At 38.6% G+C, this 26347-nt stretch overlaps 1 protein-coding gene across 7 annotated transcripts in view; it reads right to left on the reverse strand.

The window, feature by feature from the left end:
* CNTNAP4 (contactin associated protein family member 4) overlaps positions 1–26347 on the reverse strand; it is a 262949-nt gene that overhangs the window by 78505 nt on the left and 158097 nt on the right. For 4 of the 7 annotated variants that reach the window (XM_019941613.3, XM_019941641.3, XM_019941621.3 and 1 more), the window contains exons 5-9: positions 25148–25351; positions 24328–24512; positions 23377–23520; positions 20000–20261; positions 4694–4843 (exon numbers count right to left, since the gene is read on the reverse strand). In XM_019941613.3, coding sequence (XP_019797172.1) covers positions 4694–4843; positions 20000–20261; positions 23377–23520; positions 24328–24512; positions 25148–25351 — 945 coding nt within the window. The remainder of the gene's footprint in view (positions 1–4693; positions 4844–19999; positions 20262–23376; positions 23521–24327; positions 24513–25147; positions 25352–26347) is intronic. The other 3 variants (XM_019941626.3, XM_019941639.3, XM_019941632.3) reach the window with 2 other exon arrangements.

Raw genomic sequence — 26347 nt, forward strand, 5'->3', positions numbered from 1 at the left:
ATTTTAAGCAATGGAGACTGAAATTTTAAATTTAATATATCAAGAAAAGGGGATGAAAGTTTTTTCAGTATCAGTTAATTGTACATGGTTCTACACACACTTTCAGTGCTTAAAATTCTTCTGTGGTATAGGATACAGTTACCATAATCTGGATGTGTTTTCTAGATGACTTATTAACTGATTAAGAATGTTAAAATAAAACCCGAGAGGATAGCAGTTCAATAATATTTGGGGGCAGCTACAATATGCCAGGAATATAAACAGCGCTGCTAATCTCCTTTTCTCCAGGTGGTGTTTCCTGACACATTTCAAACTATTTCACAATTTATAAAATAAATTGTGCGGTATGCCTCTATAGGGAACAAGACTAAGCAAACTCACAGTCACAAGGAGAGGTCACGGAACTTTACAGAGAGCACAGCGGTCATATTATGAGGCCCTTCACATTCCTGGCTACAATGTTTAATAAGCAAGAGATTCTAAAGAACAAAGTAGGGTTCAACCCAGGTGAGTCTCATTAGCCTATGATAACAGACATCCACAGGTTAATATAATGCAACAGCAGAGAGAAATTCAGCACTGAACTGGTTTGGGATGAAAGTTCTAAAATATGAAGGTATCTAGGGAATACTTTCATGCTGAATTAATGGATGGATCCATTACTAGAGGCAGGCAGCATGTTAAGCACCTCTGAGATGGCAGATAAATGATCACTGCACGTACCAGAAGGAAGATGTCGGGTTTGACTTCAGGGTGGTGTAGCCAGTTCACTGGATGGATAATGTCTGATTTATACAAGCAGGAGTGTGAGGATTCTGCACAGTCTAGTATCTCTAGCTTGTGCTACACGGTGTGTTATTCAATCGCACAAAGATTGCATAGGGGAATACACAGAAGTTAGACTTTCCTCCATCCTCAATCTGGAGAACCCAGATTTAAATTTTATAGTTTATAAATGATAAAAGCTGACCTCAGTAAGTTTTTGAAAGGCATACATTTGAGGAGGGAGAAAACGTAAACAATGATGGGCAAAGAGTGGCGTGCGGCAGTAGATGCAGAATGCTGTGAGTTCCGGGCAGCCCGTTCTCTCAATAGTCACACTCAAGACTGACACGGAAAGCAAATACAACCCAGGCTGGTGGGACAGACTGCCCCAAAATTAACTACCTAAGAAAAGCCCTCCATCTAGATAAAACAGATCCTAGGAGTAAAGGGGACTCTCATCCACACGGCGGAGAAGGTTTTCTAGGGTGACAAACTGCCAAGTTTGCTCTGGGGGTGGGAAGCAAGGAGGCTGTTCCCAGGACTCCAGGCTTTCAGTGCTAAAACGGGAGAGCTGGTGGTGCAGCAAAAATAGAAATAAGACTTCTCTTAAATAAAAATGAGACTTCTATTTTCTGATAAACAAGGAAAATAAGGAAACAGTGAACAGGCTGGGAAACAACATAAACAGGCCTGAAAGAGTTAAGCAGTCTTGGTTATTCTTTAGCTGTTACTACTAACCAACACTTGTAGCTGGACTTCTCCTTCACAAAGATGATTACTCTCTGACTCCGTGTGAATTACACTCTGCACCTGGCTTTCTTCTTCCCTTACACTCCCTTGTAGCATTCTTTGTTTCAGAAAGAAGGTCACCGGCCAATAATTTCAGAAAAGACCAACCCCAGTTACCAAGTTGCCTGACGCCAGCTGTGGCTGTTTTGAAATTTCGCAAAAGAAAAAAAAAAAGCAAGACCTTCATTAGGATATAAAATCTCTCCTATTCCCAGGGAGTGGCGGGGGGTGGGTGCTGCTGTGTCCTCTCTTTGCCCGGCAAAGAATAAAGCTACTTTTTCTCGTTCCTCCAAAACCCTGCCTCCATATTTCTTTTCGGCATTGGTGCATGGAGAGTCAAGATTTTGGCATCATTGGTCACCCCATTGCCAGTACCACTCAGACAATGAGCCCCTGAGCCAGTCCTGCCCTTTAGGGGACCCTATTCTAACCCTCCTCCAGCCATGATTCTGCCCATGGCAACAGGGGGTCTCACAGGGGAAGGTGATGTGCCCACTTGGAAACTGCTCCCTTCTAGCCCATCCCAGAATCCAGAATTCCCACCCCAGAAGCCCTACTTGGGCTTCCAGAAGGATGGACCTCCTCTACCAGGTCCTGGAGGCACAAGGCTGGGAGGAGGAAGGAAAATGTGGCAGCAGGAGGCCTCCTGCTTTCCTTTGGACCCTTGCTCGCAGCCCTGGAAATGTCAGGGTGCCCTGGGGCTTGCAAGGTATATACTTAGTGATTAATAGAATCTCATGACAAGATCAAACATACTCTGGTACTTAAGGTTACCAATTGAGAAGATGATTGAATAAACAGAGATGTTGCCTAAGTAAACTTAAGATTGGTTATTTAAATAAAAGCCCTGAAGTTGGAATTTTATTATGGAAGCTTTCACAGTATATTGTTTAGGGACTCAGGAATACCTTCATAGATGTCAAATCATAAAGAACATGACAGGAGGCATAAAACCCCAATTCAAGACGATGGTTACCTGGGGAGATGAAGAGGTATGATCATGGAGGGACAAATGGATGTTGGTAATGTTATCTTTCTTAAGCTGGAAAATGCATGTGCAGATGTGTATTTTAAAAATAATAATTAGTATTCTTTAAATTGTATATATGATGTAAGATGTGAACAATATGAAGTAACTGGGTGTGGGCTATTTGGCAACTCCCAGTGTATCTTTGCAACCCTCTGGTAAATCTAAAACTATTCAAAGATTATTAAGTTCATTTAATTAAAATGGTGTATATCATATGTATCATAATAAAAACAAGCAAAATTACAGAGTGCACATGTGATATGTTTCATTATAAAATATTATAGTGTGAATGAAAATCAATCAAAATTTTGTACAAAAAATAGGTAGGCATCATTAAATCTGAACATGAAGGGTCTAAAATAATTTAAGAATGATGAGTCTATTTTCGTTACTTACACTTTTATGCAGTCTGTTATTTTTATCATCTCTTTTTTGCATCATTTAACAAAATGTTTGGGTTTTTTCTTACCTCTTTTGGTGCTTCTAAATCTTTTCCTTTGAAGTGAAAGCTCTTAAGTTGTTCTACACAGATCTTCCTTGACTTACAATGCGGTTACATCTTGATAAACCCATTGTAAGTTGAAAATATCCTAAGCCAAAAATGTGTTTAATGTATCCAACCTGCCAAACATCATAGCTTAGCCCAGCCTACCTTAAACATGCTCAGGACACTTACATTAGCCAACAGTTGGGCAAAATCACCTAACACAAACCCTACTTTATAATAAAGTGTTGAATCCTCACGTAATTTATTGAATACTGTACTGAAAGTGAAAACAGATTGGTTGTGTGAGAACAGAATGGTTTAAGGGTATCTGTTGTTTACCCTTGGGATTGCGTGGGTGACTGGGAGCTGTGGCTCCCTGCCACTGCCCAGCATCCTGAGAGAGTATTATTCCACATGTCACTAGCCTGGGAAAAGATCAAAATTCAAAGTACGGTTTCTATTGAATGTGTATTTCTTCGCACCATCATAAAGTTGAAAAATCCTAAGTCAGGGACTGTTTGTATATCCTACCACGTATTAAACGAACATGTTCCTATGGACTGCTATAAAATCAATCATATATCCCGTAAGGTTTTATAAACCACTTGGTTTATAAATGAACACATCACCCTAAAGGAAGCAATTATATCTTTTAAGATTGTTGGCATTATGCTGCCTTTCACAGTAATGGATTAGGTAGGGGTTTTTTGGTTTGTTTGTTCACTCTTAATATAAGATGAATGATTCACAGTCTGTGTACTTACTGTCAATTCTTAGAAAGGAATTTGTGTTTTATTGATGAATAATGAAGACTGGGCTTGCAACCAAATTCAAAAGTGCTTCTAGACAGAAGTCATGATTACATTTCAAATTAACAAGAAGAAACACCTCAAGTCATGATTAAAAATAAGTCTTACTACTAACAGTTTTACAACTTTGTCTTTCTAATTAATGTTAAGTATTGCCTTATTTTCATTTTCCAGTGCTAAAGATTCATTTCCACTTCCAAGGTTTGCTTTTTGAAGATTTTAGTTCAATCCAACATCCACTGGACAAGTAAACACTTCATTTGTTTTTGTTCTTTAAGAGAGATGGCCTGGTGCTGAAGGCTAATGCCTTCATCTTATCAACCATATCAGTGCGTTATTACTTAGCAGTGAGAAGAGGCTTCTGGGGCTAATTAAGTTAGATTTTTTGTCCACTGGCATAATATTGACCTGCATTGAGCAGCAGAAAAGCAAAAAGAATGCTCTAGAAAAGCTAAGAGGCATGATCAGGAAAACAGTGCAATGAAATGAGCCCATAAAATCTGAAAAAGACATACATGTAAGGCCATTCAACATTAGGAAAATACAACAACATTTGAAAGTGAGAACTGAAGAGCATGGTCTACTTGCAAGCAATCTCATTATAGAAATCATAAACATAAGTCAGTCCACCTCAAAGAAATGCATTTTAGGTCACAATTAATCATCATGATCTACTCAACATTTCCATGTTCAAAGAAAGTGAGAAATTATTCCATAATATTCACACTGGTTAAAACACGATGACTTTAAGACACAGGGCAAGTGACTGCGAACATGGTTCAATTGCCCATATGGAGCAACCGTTTCTCTTACCTCCAAAATAATAGGTGCCCCCTGAATAAATCTGCTCAGGCCCCAGGGAAGGAGATGCAGAAGCCACTTGGCCATCCACCACCACGCTCAGGTAACTCCTTTTGGCAGACAAAGAGACGGAATGCCACTGCCCATCATTTAATCCAACACCTGGGGGAGGTAAAATTAGTTAAAAGGGATACCTCTTAACAGTGAACATTGTAAGCAGTTGGTTAGAAATAGCAATGTACACATCACTCAATCAAGGGCAGCACTCACAACTATTTTTTTTTTGTTTTTTTTTTTTTGTGGTACGCGGGCCTCTCACTGTTGTGGCCTCTCCCGCTGCGGAGCACAGGCTCTGGACACGCAGGCTCAGCAGCCATGGCTCACGGGCCCAGCCGCTCTGCAGCATGTGGGATCTTCCCGGACCGGGGCACGAACCCGTGTCCCCTGCATCGGCAGGCGGACTCTCAACCACTGCGCCACCAGAGAATCCCTCACAACTATTAATAAAAGAAAAGAAGAAGGGAGAGAGGAAAGGGAGGTCAGTGGGCAATCAGCACCCTCTGCGTGGAAATAGGGCATGATTATCTTCCTTTCTTGGGGCCTCAACAGAGAGAACAAAATTCTAACTCAACTTTGGACAATCCTGAATGGTTAAAATCTTTCAATGGTTCAAATCTTATTTGGCATGGGCTAATTTTCAGCTTCCACCATGTAATTTACCTTTTAAAAGGAGGGATTTGGGAAGAGCACAGATATTTTCCAAAATTCTAGTTTATACCCAATAAATGATTTATCTGCTCTTTTACACTTTGCTGTAGTCATTTTTTGTGAGACCAGAATATTTAGCAAAGTATATGAAGTCAATCATTACAAAAATATTTGAAGAGATTATAATGCATGCTGAAAGCCTACTGGTATAATGCAAAGTTAAAAAATAAAGCAGCGTGGAAAACCATATTTACACAACTGATCATAATAACTTTCAGATTTCGTATCTGCAAGTTCAACCAGTTGCCATAATTTATTGGTAGCTTCCAAATGAATACTCAGGGCACTTTTGGGGTCAGGCACAGAAATGCACAGAGCAGAGAAAAATTTGAGTTGACTGACATGCATGCTTCTAGCTGAGGTCAAGTAAGGCAAAACTTCTTCTTTCAGCTCTCACATGTAAACCTGTCTTCATATTTTTGTGTTTTTTGTTGGTGATTTTGCTGTTTAAAAGGCCCCCTGGCACAGTGATGAAGGGCTGTCTAGTGTTCTTAAGTGCAAGAATGCTATGATTTGCCTTATGGAGAAAATAAATGTGATGGATAAACTTCATTCAGGCATGAGTTAGAGTGCTGTAGGCCACGAATTCAATGTTGGTGAATCAATAATAAATACTAAATAACGTGTCTTCAAACACAATCATACACACAAGGTTCTGTTGATAGGTAGACAAAAATGTTGCCACCACAGGCTCACAGGAACCTAACCCTGTATTTCCCCTGGGAACAATGGTTTAGTATTTGCTAATTCCATGTTCACAGCAACTTCAGAGAACATAACTATTGCAAGTATTGAGAATCGACTCTATACATACAATTCTTATTATATTCCTAATTTTATATAAATATGGGAAAGGGCTGAAAGGAAATATCTCTACATATAAACAGTAATTTTTGCATAAAAGAAAACTGTGGTTGTTTTTACTTCTCTTTATAATTTTTCTGTATTTTCCAAGTTTACATATATAATAAAAAATTGCTATAATCAAAAATCAAGGTTTTCTTATCACCTATAGAAACAGTCACTAGTCCCTCCTAAGGCAGTCCCAGTGTCATGAATCCAGGAGATGGTGGAGCCTTTCCCTCTTAAAGGGAATTAAGTCTACAAAGGTTCTGTTTTGAATACTCAGCAGACAGGCGGAATCTAAGTCTCTCTATTGTAGGCAAACCAGTAAGGTTTACATCCACCGAATAGTCAACTCTGTATGATTTTGCAGATCAAATTACTGAGCAAAAATATAAGTACTCTATTAAATCTAAAAGTCATGGGCCTCTTTCCTGATATTATGTGCAATTTCTTTATTTCTCCAGCTATTTTTTTTTCTTTTTTTCTTTCTTTGCTGTACGCAGGCCTCTCACTGTTGTGGCCTCTCCCACTGCGGAGCACAAGCTCCGGACGTGCAGGCCCAGTGGCCATGGCTCAGGGGCCCAGCTGCTCCGCGGCATGTGGGATCTTCCTAGACCAGGGCACGAACCCGTGTCCTCTGCATCGGCAGGCGGACTCTCAACCACTGCGCCACCAGGGAAGCCCTCCGGCTATTTTTGACCACAAGCTTTCAGACAGAAAATGCATGGAAGCTCCATTAGATGCCGAAGCTCTTTGCCCTGTACGCATTTAGTGTAACACAAATTCCATCCTGGGCACCAAAGCTTATTTTTAAATTATATCCATGAAGCAAAAAAGATTTCCAAAGATCCAATTCTGATTTGGTTTGTGAAAGATAATGAGAAAGACCTAAAAACTGAAAACCGAAGAATGTAGGCTAGATACTTTTAGACACATTTTCTAAGAGTGGACTCTGAAATAGACGGCTGAAGAGAGTTATATAATCCCTGACGATATGAGACTGGACTAAAATAAATCAAATGTCCCACATTTGTCATCCTGTGCTTCCTTTAAGAGGACACATTTAGAGCGAAAATCCTTGTACTGAGTTTTGCGTCACACGGACGAACACTTCCCACCCTCCTCACCCCACCCTGCGTCTCCCACCGTCTCTTCCTCAAAGCTCGGATGTGCCTGGATACAAGGCTCTGCTTCTGTTATCTCATCTTAGGCTTTCCATTAGCCTGGGACGGTGCTCATCAAACTACCTGCGGTTATGGACATTTTCTTTTCTGATCTACTGCAGATTGACACTTTTATAAAATTCAATAAAAATGAATGACTGAAACATTAAAGAAAGAAGATACATAAAATGCAAGCCCACTGACCATATGCTTAGAAGGTGTGGCAATACCTCCTTGCTATAACGGTTTCTAGGAGACTACTCTCAATTTTTGTACTTATCTTGGTAATAAGTATTTCAGTGAACCAGTATATTCCAAGGAGCACACTCTGAGTAGCAGTGCTCCAGGTAGCTGCTGGGTAGCTGCAGCAGGATAAAGTCAAAGGCTTGGGGACATCTTCTGTCAATACAGAAGCTAATTTAGATTAAGAACACAAGTCTGAACAAGTTAAGAACAAAAATCATAAATCTTGCCCTCAAAGTCTACCTCTTCAATTTGGGATGATTCGTCATCTAAAGGAGGGAAGGAAGGAAGGAAGGAAGGGAGGGAGGGAGGGAGGGAGGGAGGAAGGGAGGGAGGGAGGGAGGGAGGGAGGAAGGAAGGTAAAGTAAAATAAAATAAAGTTATTAAAATAAAAAATAATTATTAAGAAAAAGAAAATTATTAAAAAAAAAAAAAACGGACAGATAGAACCCTAGGACAAATGGTGGAAGCAAAGCTACACAGACAAAAGTCTGTCAGGACAGCCATTCTGCGATGTGACACCGTTAAATGCACCCATTTGCCCAGCTTGCGGGTTACGAAGTTGTGCTGTGTTTGCAGGGGGACTTCAGAAAGCTATTCTTGAGCCTCATTTGTAATAGACAGCGCTTGCTTATGATGAGGAGACTTTTATTACCTGTCACTGGGATTTATTGCTCAAATTAAATAATGAAAGACCCATTTAATTCATTTCACCTAACTCTACATAATAAAAAGGATAATTTTTAAATTGGATTCTATTTTTCTTTTAAATCTACAGCTCCTTCCACGTGAATGTCTGATGAGAAGTGAGCCCCTTTCCAAGGCCACATTGTGGTGAAAGAGGGGAAGAAAAGGAGGAATTGCAGCATTTGTATTTTTTCTGATTCATGGTATAAGGTAACTAAATGCTAATTCTAGTACACGACTCCCACCACTCACAACTTTCGAATGTAGGGGAAGGGATATGTTGTTGGTATAATAATAATAAAATAATAACAGTTTTAGTGACTATTATTCATAACAGGTACTGCGTGCTTTATATGCATCATGTCATTTAATCCTCAACATTACTACTGTTATTCTCATTTTAAATATGGAAAAAATAAACCTCAAGAGGAAAAACAAATCACCCCAGGAAGTATCCAGCTGGTGAGCTGATTCCAAAACCCACACTCTTCGCCGCCTGCATGACAGGTGGCCCCCTTATTGTTTTGCTCATGTTAAACAATTAACTATGAGAAAGAGAAAAGCAGCCCCTAAGAGCTAGGGGCTAGTGGTCTGGTACTCTCAGGGAGGCCTTGGTGGTGTGAGATGCTGGTGGGCGTCCGGAGCTAGGCCTTGGTGTTCTCCCACTGAGCATAACAAGCTCACAGAACATCAATATTAGACAAGGTCACTCTGTCACTACAACGAACTGGGACCAAAAAAAAAACCCCCAAAACAAACAAACCCCAAAAGTACTTTACAAACTGGTTTAAGCACAGACAAAAGCAAGGCTACTGTGCAAACCACAAAAATACCAAGTCCTCTCCTGGCTAATACGAATAACAACTGACTTTTTAAATCAAATACAGATTTAGCCTTATTTTATTCCTCCATCCTTCTAAATAATACTTACAAAGATACTTAACCAGTTACCCTCACCTCCTGGCAGCATTTAATCCCAAGCAATTTTCCATTTCCTTGAACCCCCCACGCAAAACAGCTAACTCAACCTACAATCCTATGACAAGTCATCCTCAACACCTTTGTAATGAGACTCTCCCATGGTTCCCCTGGGTGAGGGTTCTCCTTGTTGCAATAAGCAACAAACCCAAACTGTTTGATTGCAGGTATGATCACTGTGGTCTCTGGGTAGAAACCATTGACACCTCCAGCTGGAAGAACAGAAGAATAGATGGAAAGATTTGCAAGTGCAGGTGGCAGGAGAATGTGGGATCCTTTACAAGAACCTCCTCCCTCTCCCCTTCTTCTCCTTCTCCTCCTCTTTTCTTTTCTCTCTCTCTCCCCTTCTTCTCCTCTTTTCTTTTCTCTCTCTCTCTCCTTCTCTCTTTTTGTCTCCCTCTCAGGCCCCAAAACACATAGACACACAAAATACAGGAGGAGGAAAAAGGTTTATCTCTGCTCCTTGTATATAATACCAGGGGCCAGTCTTAAACTGCTACGGAAATATTGTGACACTCTAGCTACCATCGCTCTTTCATAAGAGTATAACAGGCATCCATGAAGTAGGATGTGTAAAGGGGGAAGAAAAAAAAAAGCCTGCTATATAGGGTAGATTCTTTGCAAAGAAGCAAAAGGCAATCAGACAAAGGCCATTACTCAAGGAGCAACTGAAGGAATTTGCCTGTTCCAAGTAACTTTTAGTGCTCTGAAACTGTGCCAGACATTTCTATATTCACTAACTATAGCCACTAACCAGAATTAAAGATCCATGACACCAGATTGCTCTTGCCGAGAGGAAAATATGGAGGTCAATGCTGCCAATCACTTTAGGGGAAAGAGGGACTTCCAGGGAGCGATGGGGCTCTAAGGTGAAAAGCAGGAATATTCCAACAGTGAAAGGGAAGAAGGGGGAACTTTAAAAATGGCTTCTCCTGGGTGAGGCAAATCAAGACGGCAGTCCCATTGCCAGGGTCACAAGAATCACGAAGGCCTAGTAACTGAAACACGCAGAGGCATCTCACAGGCGGAGTCGAGACGGCATACTGGGAGAATGTGGAATTCGCGTCTCCTCACAACTAGGGTACCTACCAGGTACTGGTGGGGGACCACAGACACCTAAGGGAACGGGAGGAACCCCCAGTGACTGGGTAGGACGTGGGGTGTGGGGGTAGTGAAGGGGGAGGAGAAGTGGAGGCAGGATGAGATGGGTGCCCCTGAGGGCTGGCTGTGGGAGGGGAAGGTATCCCACGCCCGAAAGGGGAAATTGGGGAACCACTGGGACGGCAGAGGATCAAAAGGGAGCATGGCCAGGTTTACCATGCCCACGTGGGCCCCTGGGAGACTGCTGAAGACCCAGGCCTGATCCTCTGCCCACAGAGGCCCCCTCCAGCTGTGCAGGTCTTGAGGGAGTAGGAGGAAGGCAAGGCGGAGTAAAAGTAAAGGCCAGACCTCCAGGACCGGCACCCCTGAGGGGCGGCTGGGGGAGGTGAGGAGCTCCTACACCAAGCGGTACCCACCCCCGTTAGGGGGCGAGAACCTGGGAGAGAAGGTGGGGGAGGGGCACAGAGAAACAGAAGGGAACGTGGCCAGTGCGTCCCCTGTCCACTTAGGCACCAGGAAGGCTGCTGGGCTCCCGGGCCTAGTCCTCTGTCCTCGGAGCCTCCGTCCTGCGCACAGAGCCCAAGCCCCGCCCCCACACCCCCACCCAGGGCCCCACCTCTACACTGGGAGACCCCGTCCAATGAGCTGGGCCTAAACCCCACCCACACACCCTCACTCAGGGTCCTACCTCCAAACTCCGGAACCCCACACTCCAGAGGCCCTCCTTTGGATGTGCTGCCTCTCCCCCTCCCCAAGTCCTAAGCAGACACCCCACCTCATGCTTGAATGTCACCCAACCTAGGCCCCGCCCCCAAGGGACTTTTCCAGCTACCTAGGTCCTGAACCTAGGCCCCGCCCCATGCTCAAACGTCACTCCCCTAACCGCCTAGGACCCACCCCACCCTAAACCCCACCCCTGCCTAGAGTTCCACCCCCACCTAAACTCCACCCGCATAGCCAGGGCTTTTTTTTTTTTTTCTTTTTTCTGTTGTGGTTGTATTTTACCTTGTTGAAGTTGTTTCAATTATAGTTTTATTTTTCCTAATATATTTTTTATCTTTCTAATTTTATTTTCTATTTTATTCTTTGATATTGTACTGTTCCTTTCTTTCTTCTTTTTTTTTTAACTGCACCGTGAAGCTTGTGGGATCTTGGTTTCCAGGTCACAGGTCATGCCCAAGATCCTGTGGTGAGAGCTCCGAGTCCAAACCTCTGGACTAACGGAGAACCTCAGACCCCAGGGAATATTAATAGGAATGAGGCCTCCCGGAGGTCCTCATCTCAGCACCAAGACCTGACTCTATCCAACTGCCTGCAAACTCCAGTGCTGGACGTCTCAGGACAAACAACCAGTAAGACAGGAATACAGCACCACCCATCAAAAAAAAAAAGAAACAACAAAAAAATATGTTACAGATGAAGGAGCAAGGTAAAAACCTGCAAGACCAAATAAAGGAAGATAAAATAGGCAACCTACCTGTAAAATAATTCAGAGTTAGGATAGTAAAGATGATCCAAAATCTCGGAAACAGAATGGAGAAAATACAAGAAACATTTAACAAAGATCTAGAAGAACTAAAGAGCAAACAAACAGTGATGAACAACACAATTACTAGAATTAAAAATACTCTAGAAGGAATCAATAGCAGAATAACTGAGGCAGAAGAACGGATAAGTGAGCTGGAAGATAAAATGGTGGAAGTAACTGCCAGGGAGCAGAATAAAGAAAAAAGAATGAAAAGAACTGAGGACAGTCTCAGAGACCTCTGGGACAACATTACACGCACAAACATTCGAATTACAGGGCTCCCAGAAGAAGAGGAAAAGAAAGGGTCTGAGAAAATACTTGAAGAGATTATAGTCGAAAACTTCCCTAACATGGGAAAGGAAATAGTCAAGTACAGGAAGCAAAAAGAGTACCATAAAGGATGAACCCAAAGAGAAACATGCTGAGACACATTAATCAAACTATCAAAAATTAAATACAAAGAAAAAATATTAAAAGCAGCAAGGGAAAAGCAACAAATAACATACAAGGGAATCCCCATAAGGTTAACAGCTGATCTTTCAGCAGAAACTCTGCAAGCCAGAAGGGAGTGGCAGGACATATTTAAAGTGAGGAAAGGGAAAAACCTACAACCAAGATTACTCTACCCAGCAAGGATCTCATTCAGATTCGATGGAGAAATTAAAACCTTTACAGACAAGCAAAAGTTAGGAGAATTCAGCACCACCAAACCAGCTTTACAACAAATGCTAAGGAACTTCTCTAGGCAGGAAACACAAGTGAAGGAAAAGACCTATAAAAACAAACCCAAAACAATTAAGAAAATGGTAATAGGAACATACATATCGATAATTACCTTAAATGTAAATGAATTAAATGCTCCAACCAAAAGACATAGACTGGATGAATGGATACAAAAACAAGACCCGTACATATGCTGTCTACAAGAGACCCACTTCAGACCTAGTGACACATACAGACTGAAACTGAGGGGATGGAAAAAGATATTCCGCAAAAATGGAAATCAAAAGAAAGCTGGAGTAGCAATTCTCATATCAGACAAAACAGACTTTAAAATAAAGACTATTACAAGAGACAAAGAAGGACACTACATAATGATCAAGGCATCAATCCAAGAAGAAGATATAACAATTTTAAATATTTATGCACCCAACATAGGAGCACCTCAATAAATAATGCAAATGCTAATAGCCATAAAAGGGGAAATCGACAGTAACACAACCATAGTAGGGGACTTTAACACCCCACTTTCACCAATGGACAGATCATCCAAAAGGAAAATAAATAAGGAAACACAAGTTTTAAATGATACATTAAACAAGATGGACTTAACTGATATTTATAGGACATTCCATCCAAAAATAACAGAATACACTGTCTTCTCAAGTGCTCATGGAACATTCTCCAGGAAAGACGATATCTTGGGTCACAAATCAAGCCTTGGTAAATTTAAGAACACTGAAATCGAATCAAGTATCCTTTCCAACCACAATGTTATGAGACTAGATATCAATTACAGGAAAAAAACTGTAAAAAATACAAACACATGGAGGCTAAACATTATGCTACTAAATAACCAAGAGGTCACTGAAGAACTCAAAGAGGAAATCAAAAAATGCCTAGAAAAAAATGACAATGAACACACGAAGACCCAAAACCTATGGGATGCAGCAAAAGCAGTTCTAAGCAGGAAGTTTATAGAAATACAATCCTACCTCACAAAACAAAAAAAATCTCAAATAAACAACCTAACTTTACACCTAAAGCAATTAGAGAAAGAAGAACAAAAATAACCCAAAGTTAGCAGAAGGAAAGAAATCATAAAGATCAGATCCGAAATAAATGAAAAAGAAATAAAGGAAAGAATAGTAAAGATCAGTAAAACTAAAAGTCAGTCCTTTGAAAAGTTAAACAAAATTGATAAACCATTAGCCAGACTCATCAAGAAAAAAAGGGAGAAGACTCAATAGAACTAAATAAGAAAAAGAAGAAGTAACAACTGACCCTGCAGAAATACAAAGGATCATGAGAGATTACTACAAGCAACATATGTCAATAAAATGGACAACCTGGAAGAAATGGACAAATTCTTAGAAAAGCACAAACTTCTGACAATGAACCAGGAAAAAATAGAAAATATAAACAGACCAATCACAAGCACTGAAATTGAAACTGTGATTAAAAATTTTCCAATGAACAAAAGCCCAGGACCAGACAGCTTCACAGGCAAATTCTATCAAACATTTACAGAAGCGCTAACACGTATCCTTCTCAAACTCTTCCAACATATAGCAGAGGGAGGAACACTCCCAAACTCATTCTACAAGGCCACCATCACCCTGATACCAAAACCAGACAAAGATGTCACAAAGAAAACTACAGGCCAGTATCACTGATGGACATAGATGCAAAAATCCTCAGCAAAATACTAGCAAACAGAATCCAACAGCACATTAAAAGGATCATACACCATGATCAAGTGGGGTTTATCCCAGGAATGCAAGGATTCTTCAATATACGCAAATCAATCAATGTGATACAACATTTTAAAAAACTGGAGGATAAAAATCATATGATAATCTCAATACATGCAGAAAAAGTTTTTGACAAAATTCAGTACTCATTTATGATGAAAACTCTCCAGAAAGTAGGCATAGAGGGACCTTACCTCAACATAAAAACGATCATATATGACAAACCCAGAGACAACATCGTTCTCAATGGTGAAAAACTGAAACCATTTCCACTAAGATCAGGAACAAGACAAGGTTGCCCACTCTCACCACTATTATTCAACATAGTTTTGGAAGTTTTAGCCACAGCAATCAGTGAAGAAAAAGAAATAAACGGAATCCAAATTGGAAAAGAATTAAAACTGTCACTGTTTGCAGATGACATGATACTATACAAAGAGAATCCTAAAGATACTACCAGAAAATTACCAGAGCTAATCAATGAATTTGGTAAAGTAGCAGGATACAAAATTAATGCACAGAAATCTCTTGCATTCCTATACACTAATAATGAAAAATCTGAAAGAGAAATTAAGGAAATGCTCCCATTTATCATTGCATCAGAAAGAATAAAATATCTAGGAATAAACCTACCTAAGGAGACAAAAGACCTGTACACAGAAAACTATAAGACACTGATGAAAGAAATGAAAGATGATACCAACAGAGGGAGAGATCTACCATGTTCTTGGATTGGAAGAATCAACATTGTGGAAATGACTCTACTAGCCAAAGCACTCTACAGATTCAATGCAATCCCTATCAAACTACAAATGGCATTTTTCACAGAACTAGAACAAAAAATTTCACAATTCATATGGAAACACAAAAGACCCTGAATAGGCATAGCATTCTTGAGAAAGAAAAACAGAGCTGGAGGAATCAGGCTCCTGGACTTCAGACTATACTACAAAGCTATAGTAATCAAGACAGTATGGTACTGGCACAGAAACAGAAATATACATCAATGGAACAGGATAGAAAGCCCAGAGATAAATGCACGCACATATGATCACCTTATTTTTGATCATGGGGCAAGAATACACAATGGAAAAAAGTCTCTTCAATAAATGGTGCTGGGAAAACTGGACAGCTACATGTAAAAGAATGAAATTAGAACACTCCCTAACACAACACACAAAAATAAACTCAAAATGGATTAAAGACCTACATGTAAGGCCAGAAACTATCAAACTCTTAGAGGAAAACATAGGCAGAACACTCTATGACATAAATCACAGCAAGATCCCTTTTGACCAGCCTCCTAGAGAAATGGAAATAAAAACTAAAATAAACAAATCGGACCTAATGAAACTTAAAAGCTTTTGCATAGCAAAGGAAACCATAAACAATACAAAAAGACAACTCACAGAATGGGAGAAAATATTTGCAAATGAAGCAACTGACAAAGGATTAACCTCCAAAATTTATAAGCAGTTCATGCAGCTCAATAAAAACACAAACAACCCAATCCCAAAATGGGCAGAAGACCTGAACAGACATTTCTGCAAAGAAGATATACAGATTGCCAACAAACACATGAAAGAATGCTCAACATCGCTAATCATCAGAAAAATGCAAATCAAAACTACAATGAGGTATCACCTCACACTGGTCGGAATGGCCATCATCACAAATATCTACAAACAAATGCTGGAGAAGGTGTGGAGAAAAGGGAACCCTTTTGCACTGTTGGTGGGAATGTAAATTTATACACCCACTATGGAGAACAGTATGGAGGTTCCTTAAAAAACTAAAAATACAACTTCCATATGACCCAGCAATGCCACTACTGGGCATATACCCTGAGAAAACCATAATTCAAAAAGAGTCATTTACTACAATGTTCATTGCAGCACTATTTACAATAGCCAGGACATGGAAGCAACCTAAGTGTCCATTGACAGGTGAATGGATAAAGAAGATGTGGCACATATATACAATGGAATATTACTTACCCATAAAAAGAGATGAAATTGAGTTATTTGTAGTGAGGTGGATGGACCTAGAGTCTGTCATACAGAGTGAAGAAAGTCAGAAAGAGAAAAACAAATACCGTATGCTAACACATATATATGGGAAAAAAAAAAGGTTATGAAGAATCTAGGAGCAGGACAGGAATAAAGATGCAGACCTACTAGAGAATGGACTTGAGGACATGGGGAGGGGGAAGGGTAAGCTGGGACAAAGTGAGAGAGCAGCATGGACATATATACACTACCAAACGTAAAACAGATAGCTAGTGGGAAGCAGTCGCATAGCAGAGGGAGATCAGCTCGGTGCTTTGTGACCACCTAGAGGGGTGGGATAGGGAGGGTGGGAGGGAGACGCAAGAGGGAAGAGATATGGGAACATATGTATATGTATAGCTGATTCACTTTGTTATACAGCAGGAACTAATACACCATTGTAAAGTAATTATACTCCAATAAAGATGTTTAAAAAATAAATAAAATAAACAGAAAATAAATAAATAAATAAATGTTATAGTTCTGGGAGGAGAATTTTATATTTAACTTTAAGAAAAAAAAAAAAGACCTAGTGGCAGGACAGGAATAAATATGCAGAAGTAGAGAATGGACTTGAGGACACGGGGAGGGGGAAAGGTAAGCTGGGACGAAGTGAGAGAGTGGCATGGACATATATACACTACCAAACGTAAAACAGATAGCTAGTGGGAAGCAGCCACATAGCACAGGGAGATCAGCTTGGTGCTTTGTGCCCACCTAGAGGGTTGGGATAGGGAGGGTGGGAGGGAGACGCAAGAGGGAAGGGATATAGGGATATATGCTTATGTATAGGTGGTTCACTTTGTTATACAGCAGAAACTAACACACCATTGTAAAGCAATTACACTCCAACAAAGATGTTTAAAAAGAAACATCTCAAATACTGTAAGGCTGCATCTGCCAGTCCCTGCCCATGGGAGCAAGAAGCTTGTTTTCAGGCCTGATTTTCACCTTTAGGCAAAAGCAACAGCAGAAATGTAAAACTCATAGCAGGAATCTCAAATTTGACAATAAATAACTTGTTTTAAACAGGAAAATATAACCATATTGTTCGTTAGGTTCTTGATCTGAATGATTTTTGCTTTGCCATCTATGAAGGTGACAGAGACTGACAACATTTTATGTCATGAGTGATTTTGTAGTGCTGCTAATATGTCTTATGATTTAGACTATTATAATATCCTTAATATTTCAAAAATGACTGAGGCTGGCATAGTATTTATTTATTTTTTTTCCGGTACGTGGGCCTCTCACTGCTGTGGCCTCTCCCGTTGCGGAGCACAGGCTCCAGACGCGCAGGCTCAGTGGCCATGGCTCACGGGCCCAGCCGCTCCGCGGCACGTGGGATCCTCCCGGACCAGGGCATGAACCCGTGTCCCCTGTATTGGCAGGCGGACTCTCAACCACTGCGCCACCAGGGAAGCCCTGGCATAGTATTTTTGAACATTTCCAAATGACGATTTGTAAAACTACATCACATTAAAAATTTAGCCTGATAATTCAAACATCTGCACAATTCCATTCTTCCTCAACATAATATAAATTTTTATTCCATTGTAAAAAGCATAAAAACTCTATGCTTTGAAAACCTGTAAGATTAATAATTTATATCTCCAGTAGCAAAGAAAAATTGAGCCATCCTTATAGAATGGAATGATTTAGTATATGATACTCACCCACCAATAACAGGTCATCCATTCTCTTCCGAGTCATTATGATACAACCTGACAACTGATTTAATTATCGAACACTGTACCTGAGAAAGTCTTCTCCTATGAGAGAAACAAATGGACCCCTCACCCATACCATTTAAATACCCCACCATCCAATGCAAAATGTACTTTCCTCACCGAAACTAGCAAAAATTAATACTTTAAAAGAAACTAGAAAGATGGGAATGGGGGAGTTGGTGTGTAAAGTCCTACTTGTGTTATCTGAAGTGTAACAATTTTAATATATTGACTTTCATATTTTGTCGACGATCCTTGTTATTAGCTATGGGCACAGTCACACAAAGTCATATGATGTCATAACAGATGACAGTGTACACGGATTTAAACATTAATTTTTAAAATCATTTGGGGTAGTCTAGATAGACTTACACCTAGTATTTTATTAAATTTGTATGCCTGTAAAGTATTTAGAAATGAACCAGCTTCATGGGGCTCAGTACAATAACGCTGTACTGAAGCAGCTTCTTTAAGATGCTGAAAATTAGGCTGTGAATATAACCACCCCAGAGGATGTCAAATAACATCACAATAAACTACACATTAATAGCAAGCTTACATTTTTAGCACCTCATTTTAGGGAGGCTATTAATTAGTAATATGACACTGATTATTTTATTTCCTTTTGTCAAGCCTGCAAATCTACCACATTTTGAGTATTGCATTAAAAAGTCACAGCACAGTACCTTTAAAAATGATAATTGATATTGAAGTTTCAGTTCCCACATTTAAACTACAGCAATATACGAACAACAAAATAGATACACAAAGACTAGGCATATTCATTTGTATACCTGTGTTTCTTATATTTGGTTTCTGACTGTATTTTAACTTTTTTTCCTCTCCCAGTCATATTCTATTAATTTTGGTCATAGTTAATATAGATGAGTAGTACAATGGCATCTTTAAATTGTTTTTAAAGATCATTTATTAACTTGATGTCGCAATTTACCCCAATGTGACCTCTAGTTGCTTGGCTTGGGTATTATTCCATATATATGAAAATGTGATGGAGCTCCTTTGTCAAGAATTATATAATTTTAATGAAGAGACAAAAATATCCCTCACCCAAAGCACTGACCTAAATTAGACATCAATTTTCCAGACACTCATACAGTCTCTTTAATTATATTCTAGTCATTAAAATGGTACCATATTGCCTAGAAGTGCAGAGAATTCCATTTGGTTCCCAAATGAGAGACTTTACACAAATCTTCTCCCCAAATATATGCAACACCACACAAACTACAGCAACAAGTAAAGTTAATTTGGCTAAATATTTAGGTTTTACATTCACACTAATATTGAGATACAGATATAGATTCCAGAAAGACCCCTCCCCATCTCTCAAAGACCAGATAAGACTAATAATTGTGTTACACAAGACTCATCTTCCACTGAAGATACCCAGCAAACTTGGGGTCCATTTCAAAGTCTGTCATATTTTTCCCAGAACACATTTCCTCGGGATATATTGATTTACCTGGACTGGGCGAGAGGGTCATGGAAGGAAATTTCTATTGCCCCACAACTATCATTTTGGTTAATAAGAACTGCTCGTGTTGAAGACATATTTAAAAGGAAATCGGAATCGAGTTCCTCTAAGGAAGAGATAATCTTATTAACTCAAGTATTCATTTGTTAAACAAATATTAATTTTTGGGTTAAGCATAAAATTTTATGGAGAAGGGACAGAGAGATAAGGAAATCTTTCAAACGCATATACTTTGCCTGCAGGAATGCACTTATTACCTGCTGTGATGTCACTGGGTAATTTCCCTGGACGGTAGAGATTCACCTTAAGTCTTCCATCATTAAGAAAGAGGAGGAGACCCCCTGAAACCAGCTGAAGCTCACTGAATAGCAGTAGCCCCTCCTTATTCCAGGTTCGAAATTGAAAAGTGGCAGAAACTTCGTCCTCCCCGGAAGAGCCCAGCAGTGCTAAGTAACTCCTGGGGCTCAGAAAAGTCACAGGCACAGACTGTGGTTCTGAACAAGAAAACAACACATTTCCCTGAGAATAAAGTAAAAGAAAAAGCTTTAAGAATGACACTCACATCACCTTAGTGATAAAATCTGAAATACAGAGGCTGTTTATCAATCTCTAATTACCCCTGATTTAAAACAACAACAAAAATTGCTATCAACGTGAATATTCAAATCCTTGCCATATGTCTTAAAGGTTCTTCAAATCCAGGGATACATGGTCAGGCAAATCTTTCCCTGCGTTTTCTGGGTGAAATTATTTCCTCCCCATCTCTCAGTTCACACAGGCATCTAACTCAATGCAATTGAATTCAATAAAAAATTTATTTAAAACAACTCTTTTTTTATGTTTTACTTGGTTTTCTCTTCCCACTTATTTCACCCTTTTGCTGCCTTTGGCTTCTAACTCACCCCTTAACATAACCAACATTAATGAGCTACTGGTTTTCCTTCCATGTTTTTTCATAATTCTCTCTGTTTCCATTGACATATACAAATACATATATACACATATATATGTATATACATGTTTAAGTTATGTGTTCACTTATATGTACATTCATGTACACCTAAATGTGTTTTGAATACATATACCTACACACTAGGCATTATTTGTTTTATTAAAATAGGAGCCATGTTTTATGCTGTTTACTGTATCATGATTTTATCATTAACAAATAACTTACGGAAATCCCTTTGAGTTATCTGGCAGAAGCCTAATTCCTACTTTTATTGATTGCATAATATTTTACTACGTGAATGTTCCAATTTTAGTCAACTGTTTCCTTGTTAATGTATATTCACTTTGTTTCCAGGTTTTGCCTCTCTGAACAATGCAAGAATAAAGAACTCTGCATGCTTCTCTATGTGCTGGTATTTGCAGTTCTGCAGAAGAGGGTTCTAAATAAAGAACTATTGTATCTACATGTTTTAATAAATATTTCCAGCTTCTTCTCTGCCCACCAAAAAAAGTCAAATTCTCCACATTTCCAACAGTAGTATACAAAGGTATGCTTTTCCTACATCCTTGACAAAGATATGCTTTTCCCCACATCCTTGACAGCAATAGGTATTACATATCTTTTAAATTTGCATAAGTTCAACAACAAAATATCAGAGTGATGTATCATTCTTATTTCTCTTGCATTTACCTAACAGTATATCTAAGCATTTTTCATGAGTTTGCTGCTCTTCTGGACTCGCTTTCCTCAGAACGGTCTGTTCATACCCTCTGCCTATTTTTCATTTTTCATTTTATTAGGTTTAACATTGCATAATACAATGTAGTACTTACATTCTTTTTTGAACCATTTTTGTCTTTTTCTTATCATTATGTGCTTGTCATCAGATTTACATGTATTATTTCTTATCTAATGGTTTTTAGGTAGATCTTCAAGATACATTAGAATTGCATGAATTTTCATTAAAATATTGTACATGAAGGATTATTTTGCTATTAGAGTTAAATACATATTTAAGGATTAAAAAAAAATGTAAAGGTCCGAACTATTTAGAAATAATTAGAATGTTCCTTAACAGGCTTCAGAAATCAAGATAAATGTTTTTATTTTACCCGAAAATAATCTTCAACAAATTTTCTAAATATAGATTTGAAAAGTCAATGAAATCACTTTATTTAGAAGAATACACATTGAAATTAAACTACTAGTCTTGGTTAAACAAAAACATTTGGCTACACTGTGATTCTGTTAAAAGTGAATTAGTTTTCTCTGCAGACAAATACCTTGCCCCAGTGAATGAAGTAACAAAAGCAGAAGAGTGAAATAAACTGACCCATAATGTAAAGGCAATTATAAGACTAACAAACCTGGTAAAAATGGAAACATTTACCAGCTGCATTTGGACAGCTGTCTGCTACTCTACAAGCAGCAAATCCTCTTGGCAATGAAGAGTGGGTGCTAGCTGCACGAGCAGCTTCTGGAAACTCATTTTGCAATGAAACACTCACATCTATCTCTCTGTAATATTTTTATTTTCCATTTAAATTCTTTTCCCTTTTTTAAAAAAAAACTATTTAAAAATCTTGCTGGATGGTGTACTCATATAAATACTATCAATTCACACAGAGAATTAAGAATAAAATGTTTTGTAAGCAATAAATAATCCCATGATGTGGTTTGGGTTTTGCTGACACAACATGAGCTTACATTTACATATTCTGAATTTTGAACAATTAAAGAAATGTATTCAAAGGGATAGATGTGTCTGCTTTTCTGTCATTAAGCTGGTTAAGCTAGAAACCACGTTTCACAGAATCTCTTTTCTTGTCTTGCTCTGGTTAAAAGTTAGCCAAAAAGGGAGCTTGCATGATATGAGTCAGAAGTGAAAGGCTGGCCGTTTTCCCCCCAAAGGTTTTCTGTGTGTGATAAAGCCCAGTGAGGGAGGATCACAGAGGGGCTGGTTTATTCCAGCTTGTCCTGGCTTTCACTCTGCTCCATCTCCTCCTCCAGACAGCTGGGCTCCACTTTCCAGCGCCTCTGATGATTGTGAAGATCCAAGTCCTAAAATAGACCCTTGTTCCTAAACTCACAGTGGTGCTGCTTCCCTGACTGAACCCTGACCGATAACAGTTGTATTTAAATTCTGCTGCATTTCCATAGAATTAGAGTATAATGCAGCCTGACCAGCACTGCTCTTGGGACAGACTGGCAGATGCAATCTTGTAAAAGTCTATTAGTTTCTTTTATTGGTTATAAATGACCATGGCAAAATACAAATTTTTCAAATGCTTCTCTAATATAGATGGATGTTATCTGACTCCAGGAACTTGGTATGCTTCCTCAGAGAGTGTGTCAGGGAGTATCTTATAAAGGAAATTACAGAGTAAGAGAAATTAGTCTCCTGGGAGTAATAATATCACAACAAAATAAATTATCAGTTGCACCAAAAAAAAGGCCTGCTTTACTTCATATAAATATAAAACAATCATGCCCTATGAATTTTAAATTTTTAACATAGAATTCATCCCTTACATGCATATTGCCAAGCAGAGAAATGTTTTTAAGGAACAAGAGTAAAGTCTAAAACATCACATCAAGTGGGAATTCAGAATGAAGCAATTGTTTTGTGTGGAAAAGCCACGCAGTTTTCCTCATTTGTTCACATGAAGACTCAGGTCTTACCATAATGATGATCTGTGGGTTCTGTTGCTTGGCCAAATCAATAACATCCACTCCATTATAATAGAGATTTTCTAAACACCCATGAAAATGTTTATGGGGGAATGACGCTGATTTTCCAGGTGCTGGAATCCCTCCAAAGCTGATCTTAGAAAGAAAAATGGCATCAATAATATTGTTTAGTGATTTTTTGATAATCTGCTTAAATAATTACGATTAGCAACTACAGCTGTAATCATCACAGATAGACCGATTTTTCAGTACCCTACACTGCCATATTGTTAATTTCAAATGGAGATTAAAAAAAATTAAGATGCATATCTTGAAACAAATTTATATGCATTCAGTTTGCACTTACACAAGAGCTTGATTATTTTTACAAGTTGCTCATCACACCTGATTTCAATATTTTTTGGTTGCTGAAGAACAATACATCTTTATATCCATGGTAAACCTTGACAACTTTAACAATGTTACCAATTACAATGACATTTTGTTTCATATACATTTCTGGCACACATTGATATTTGTGCATTTGAACTGATTATTAATGAATCAATTCATCTATTTATTGCTACATTCTCTCCATAAATCTGCACTGTTCAGGAGTGCCCTTTACCCGCCCCTACCACCACCAATCATGCAACACATTCTGTATTTACTTGTAATGAGATCTCTTCAAGAACATTTCCTACATGTGGCAATTTGTAACTACACATTGCAGGCAAAAAAGATGACATTTCTTTGTAATAATAAATTAACGTACTGGGAGAAAGATGGAGCCTCAGTAGTACATGCACAAAATTTGCTACTTGAGTTAGGTCACCTAGAGGAACACTTCATCAGAACCTTGACTGACTCTGAACATAGGTTTTCTATAGTGTATTTTCTTTCATGTGGCTATACCACATATATATTACAAAGTCTGCATTAATTGAAACGTAACCATCACACCTCATAATCGAGATGTAGGTAACTGAACTCTCCCTGGGCGTGGAAACGATGTCTGTGCTCATCCACTGTAAAGTTGACTTGTTTGCCCAAGCGTTGGATGAGCACGGAATGCCAGTGCTGGTCGTCCAGCAGGCTGCCCAGGGTGAGACTGATCGGGCCGTGAGTGGAGGGCAGCTTAGCTTCACCTTAGAAGAGAAAAAAATAACAGCACCATTATTCTCAGTTTAAAAAAAAGAAAAAAAAGTTCCTTTTGGGGGCACCAGAGTCTCTCATGATAATTGCAATCTCTTTCCATCCACTCCATCCAAAATGCTAGTCTGAATTTACCTCAAGTTTGAATATAATATGCTCTCAACCTTGTTGTAATTTCTTCCTCTGTTAATTCTCTTTATTAGCATTACCCACCATCACACACTCATTTTCAATATAAATTTTATCTTTGCTACAACCTCATTATTTTTACTACGTCGGTATTTTTCAATGACCCATCCCTTTCATCATGATGTTTGAAAATAGCTAAGTGGTTCTGTCAGCACTATGACATTGAAAGAGGGTCTGGTACAATTTGCAAATAGGAACCATTTTTACGTGCAAGTACAATATGGGTGTATATATATATGTGTGTGATATATATGTGTGAGATATATATCTATATATATCTATATATATATATATCTATCTCACATACATACACAAACACTTGAATGTGGAAATACGGCACCTTAATTGTTAAAAAAAGATAAGCTATAAAAGCATAAGGTTACTAAGGTGATGTCTAAATGACCAGAGATTTTTCAAGCACTTTACCCAATAGTTTTACCTGAATTAATAACTAAAAAGAGCTTTCCTCCTCTTAACTCCAGTGTGATGTGATCTCCATTTTGCCCTTGCCGGTGGAGCAGAATCCCATCGCTCTGCATAGTTTTAAATTTCAAAGAAATTATATCCTTTATTGGGCTCAGGGATTTTTGATCAAATCTGTAGAGAAGGCAACTTTTCCCATCAAGATCAACCACCTCTGATCCTAGACAAAGATATTAAAAGTCATTCTAAGGATAAATATGCTTTTCATTAAAGCATTTTAAAAGTATATGTATAGAAAGAGCATTATACTTGTACCCATACATGTATAGTTCAGCTCCAAGCCAATCAAAATAATGGAAAATAAAACCACCAAACGTCTAATTCCTGGGATTGATTCCATTTTAGTCTTTATTCACCTATTTACAAAATTCATGATCTAGAAATACATTTTGAAATGTATGCCTAATTTTCTCTTATATTATTAAAGGCTGTTTCTCATTCCATAATAAATTAGGGAAAAGGTTATCATCAATGCTCATAAAGCCACTTTGCATATTTCGTGATCAATATTTTTAATGACATTCTTGAAATGTTGAGGTTAAATGGTTTTTTACCTTCTGAAAAAGTAGTTTTGAAATCTCAAAATTCTTTCTATATGGCATATATAAAAGAGATCGCCACACAAATACAAACACATACATCGGACTCATCAATGCCACCTCAAGTATACATTAAACTGACCTTTGTGTTTTGTTTTATTTTATTATTTTTGTGGCTAAGTAATAGTATTTAAGAGCAATGCTATTTTCTGTCTTCTCAAGGGCACTGTTGGAAAGATATTCACTTAATGACATTATAAGGGCTGTTCTGCTGCATTTGTGTCATAACTGTGACATTGACAGGTTTTTTCAGCTTTCTGACAGTGTCTTATCTACTCATTGTCAAGATCACTTTTATTCAGTTCATCTGATAAAAGATGTCATGTTATACCAGTAACATAACAGTACATCTGTCAAAATCAGTTGCACCCTGAGCAAAGAACTGATAATACTCAGAAAGCCTTGCAGTGTTTCCTACATTTCACAAGTCGAAGATTTTTTTTTAAGGCAATTACCCTTGAGAGTGCATTTATGTAATAAATGAAGAGGTTAGGGAAACCCAATAAAATAGGAAGCTATTTTTCAACTGGTTAGGTGACTTCTCCCAGTCAACAAAA

The sequence above is a fragment of the Tursiops truncatus genome, chromosome 19, assembly GCF_011762595.2.
Source record: "Tursiops truncatus isolate mTurTru1 chromosome 19, mTurTru1.mat.Y, whole genome shotgun sequence".
NCBI classification, from domain to species: Eukaryota; Metazoa; Chordata; class Mammalia; order Artiodactyla; family Delphinidae; genus Tursiops; species Tursiops truncatus.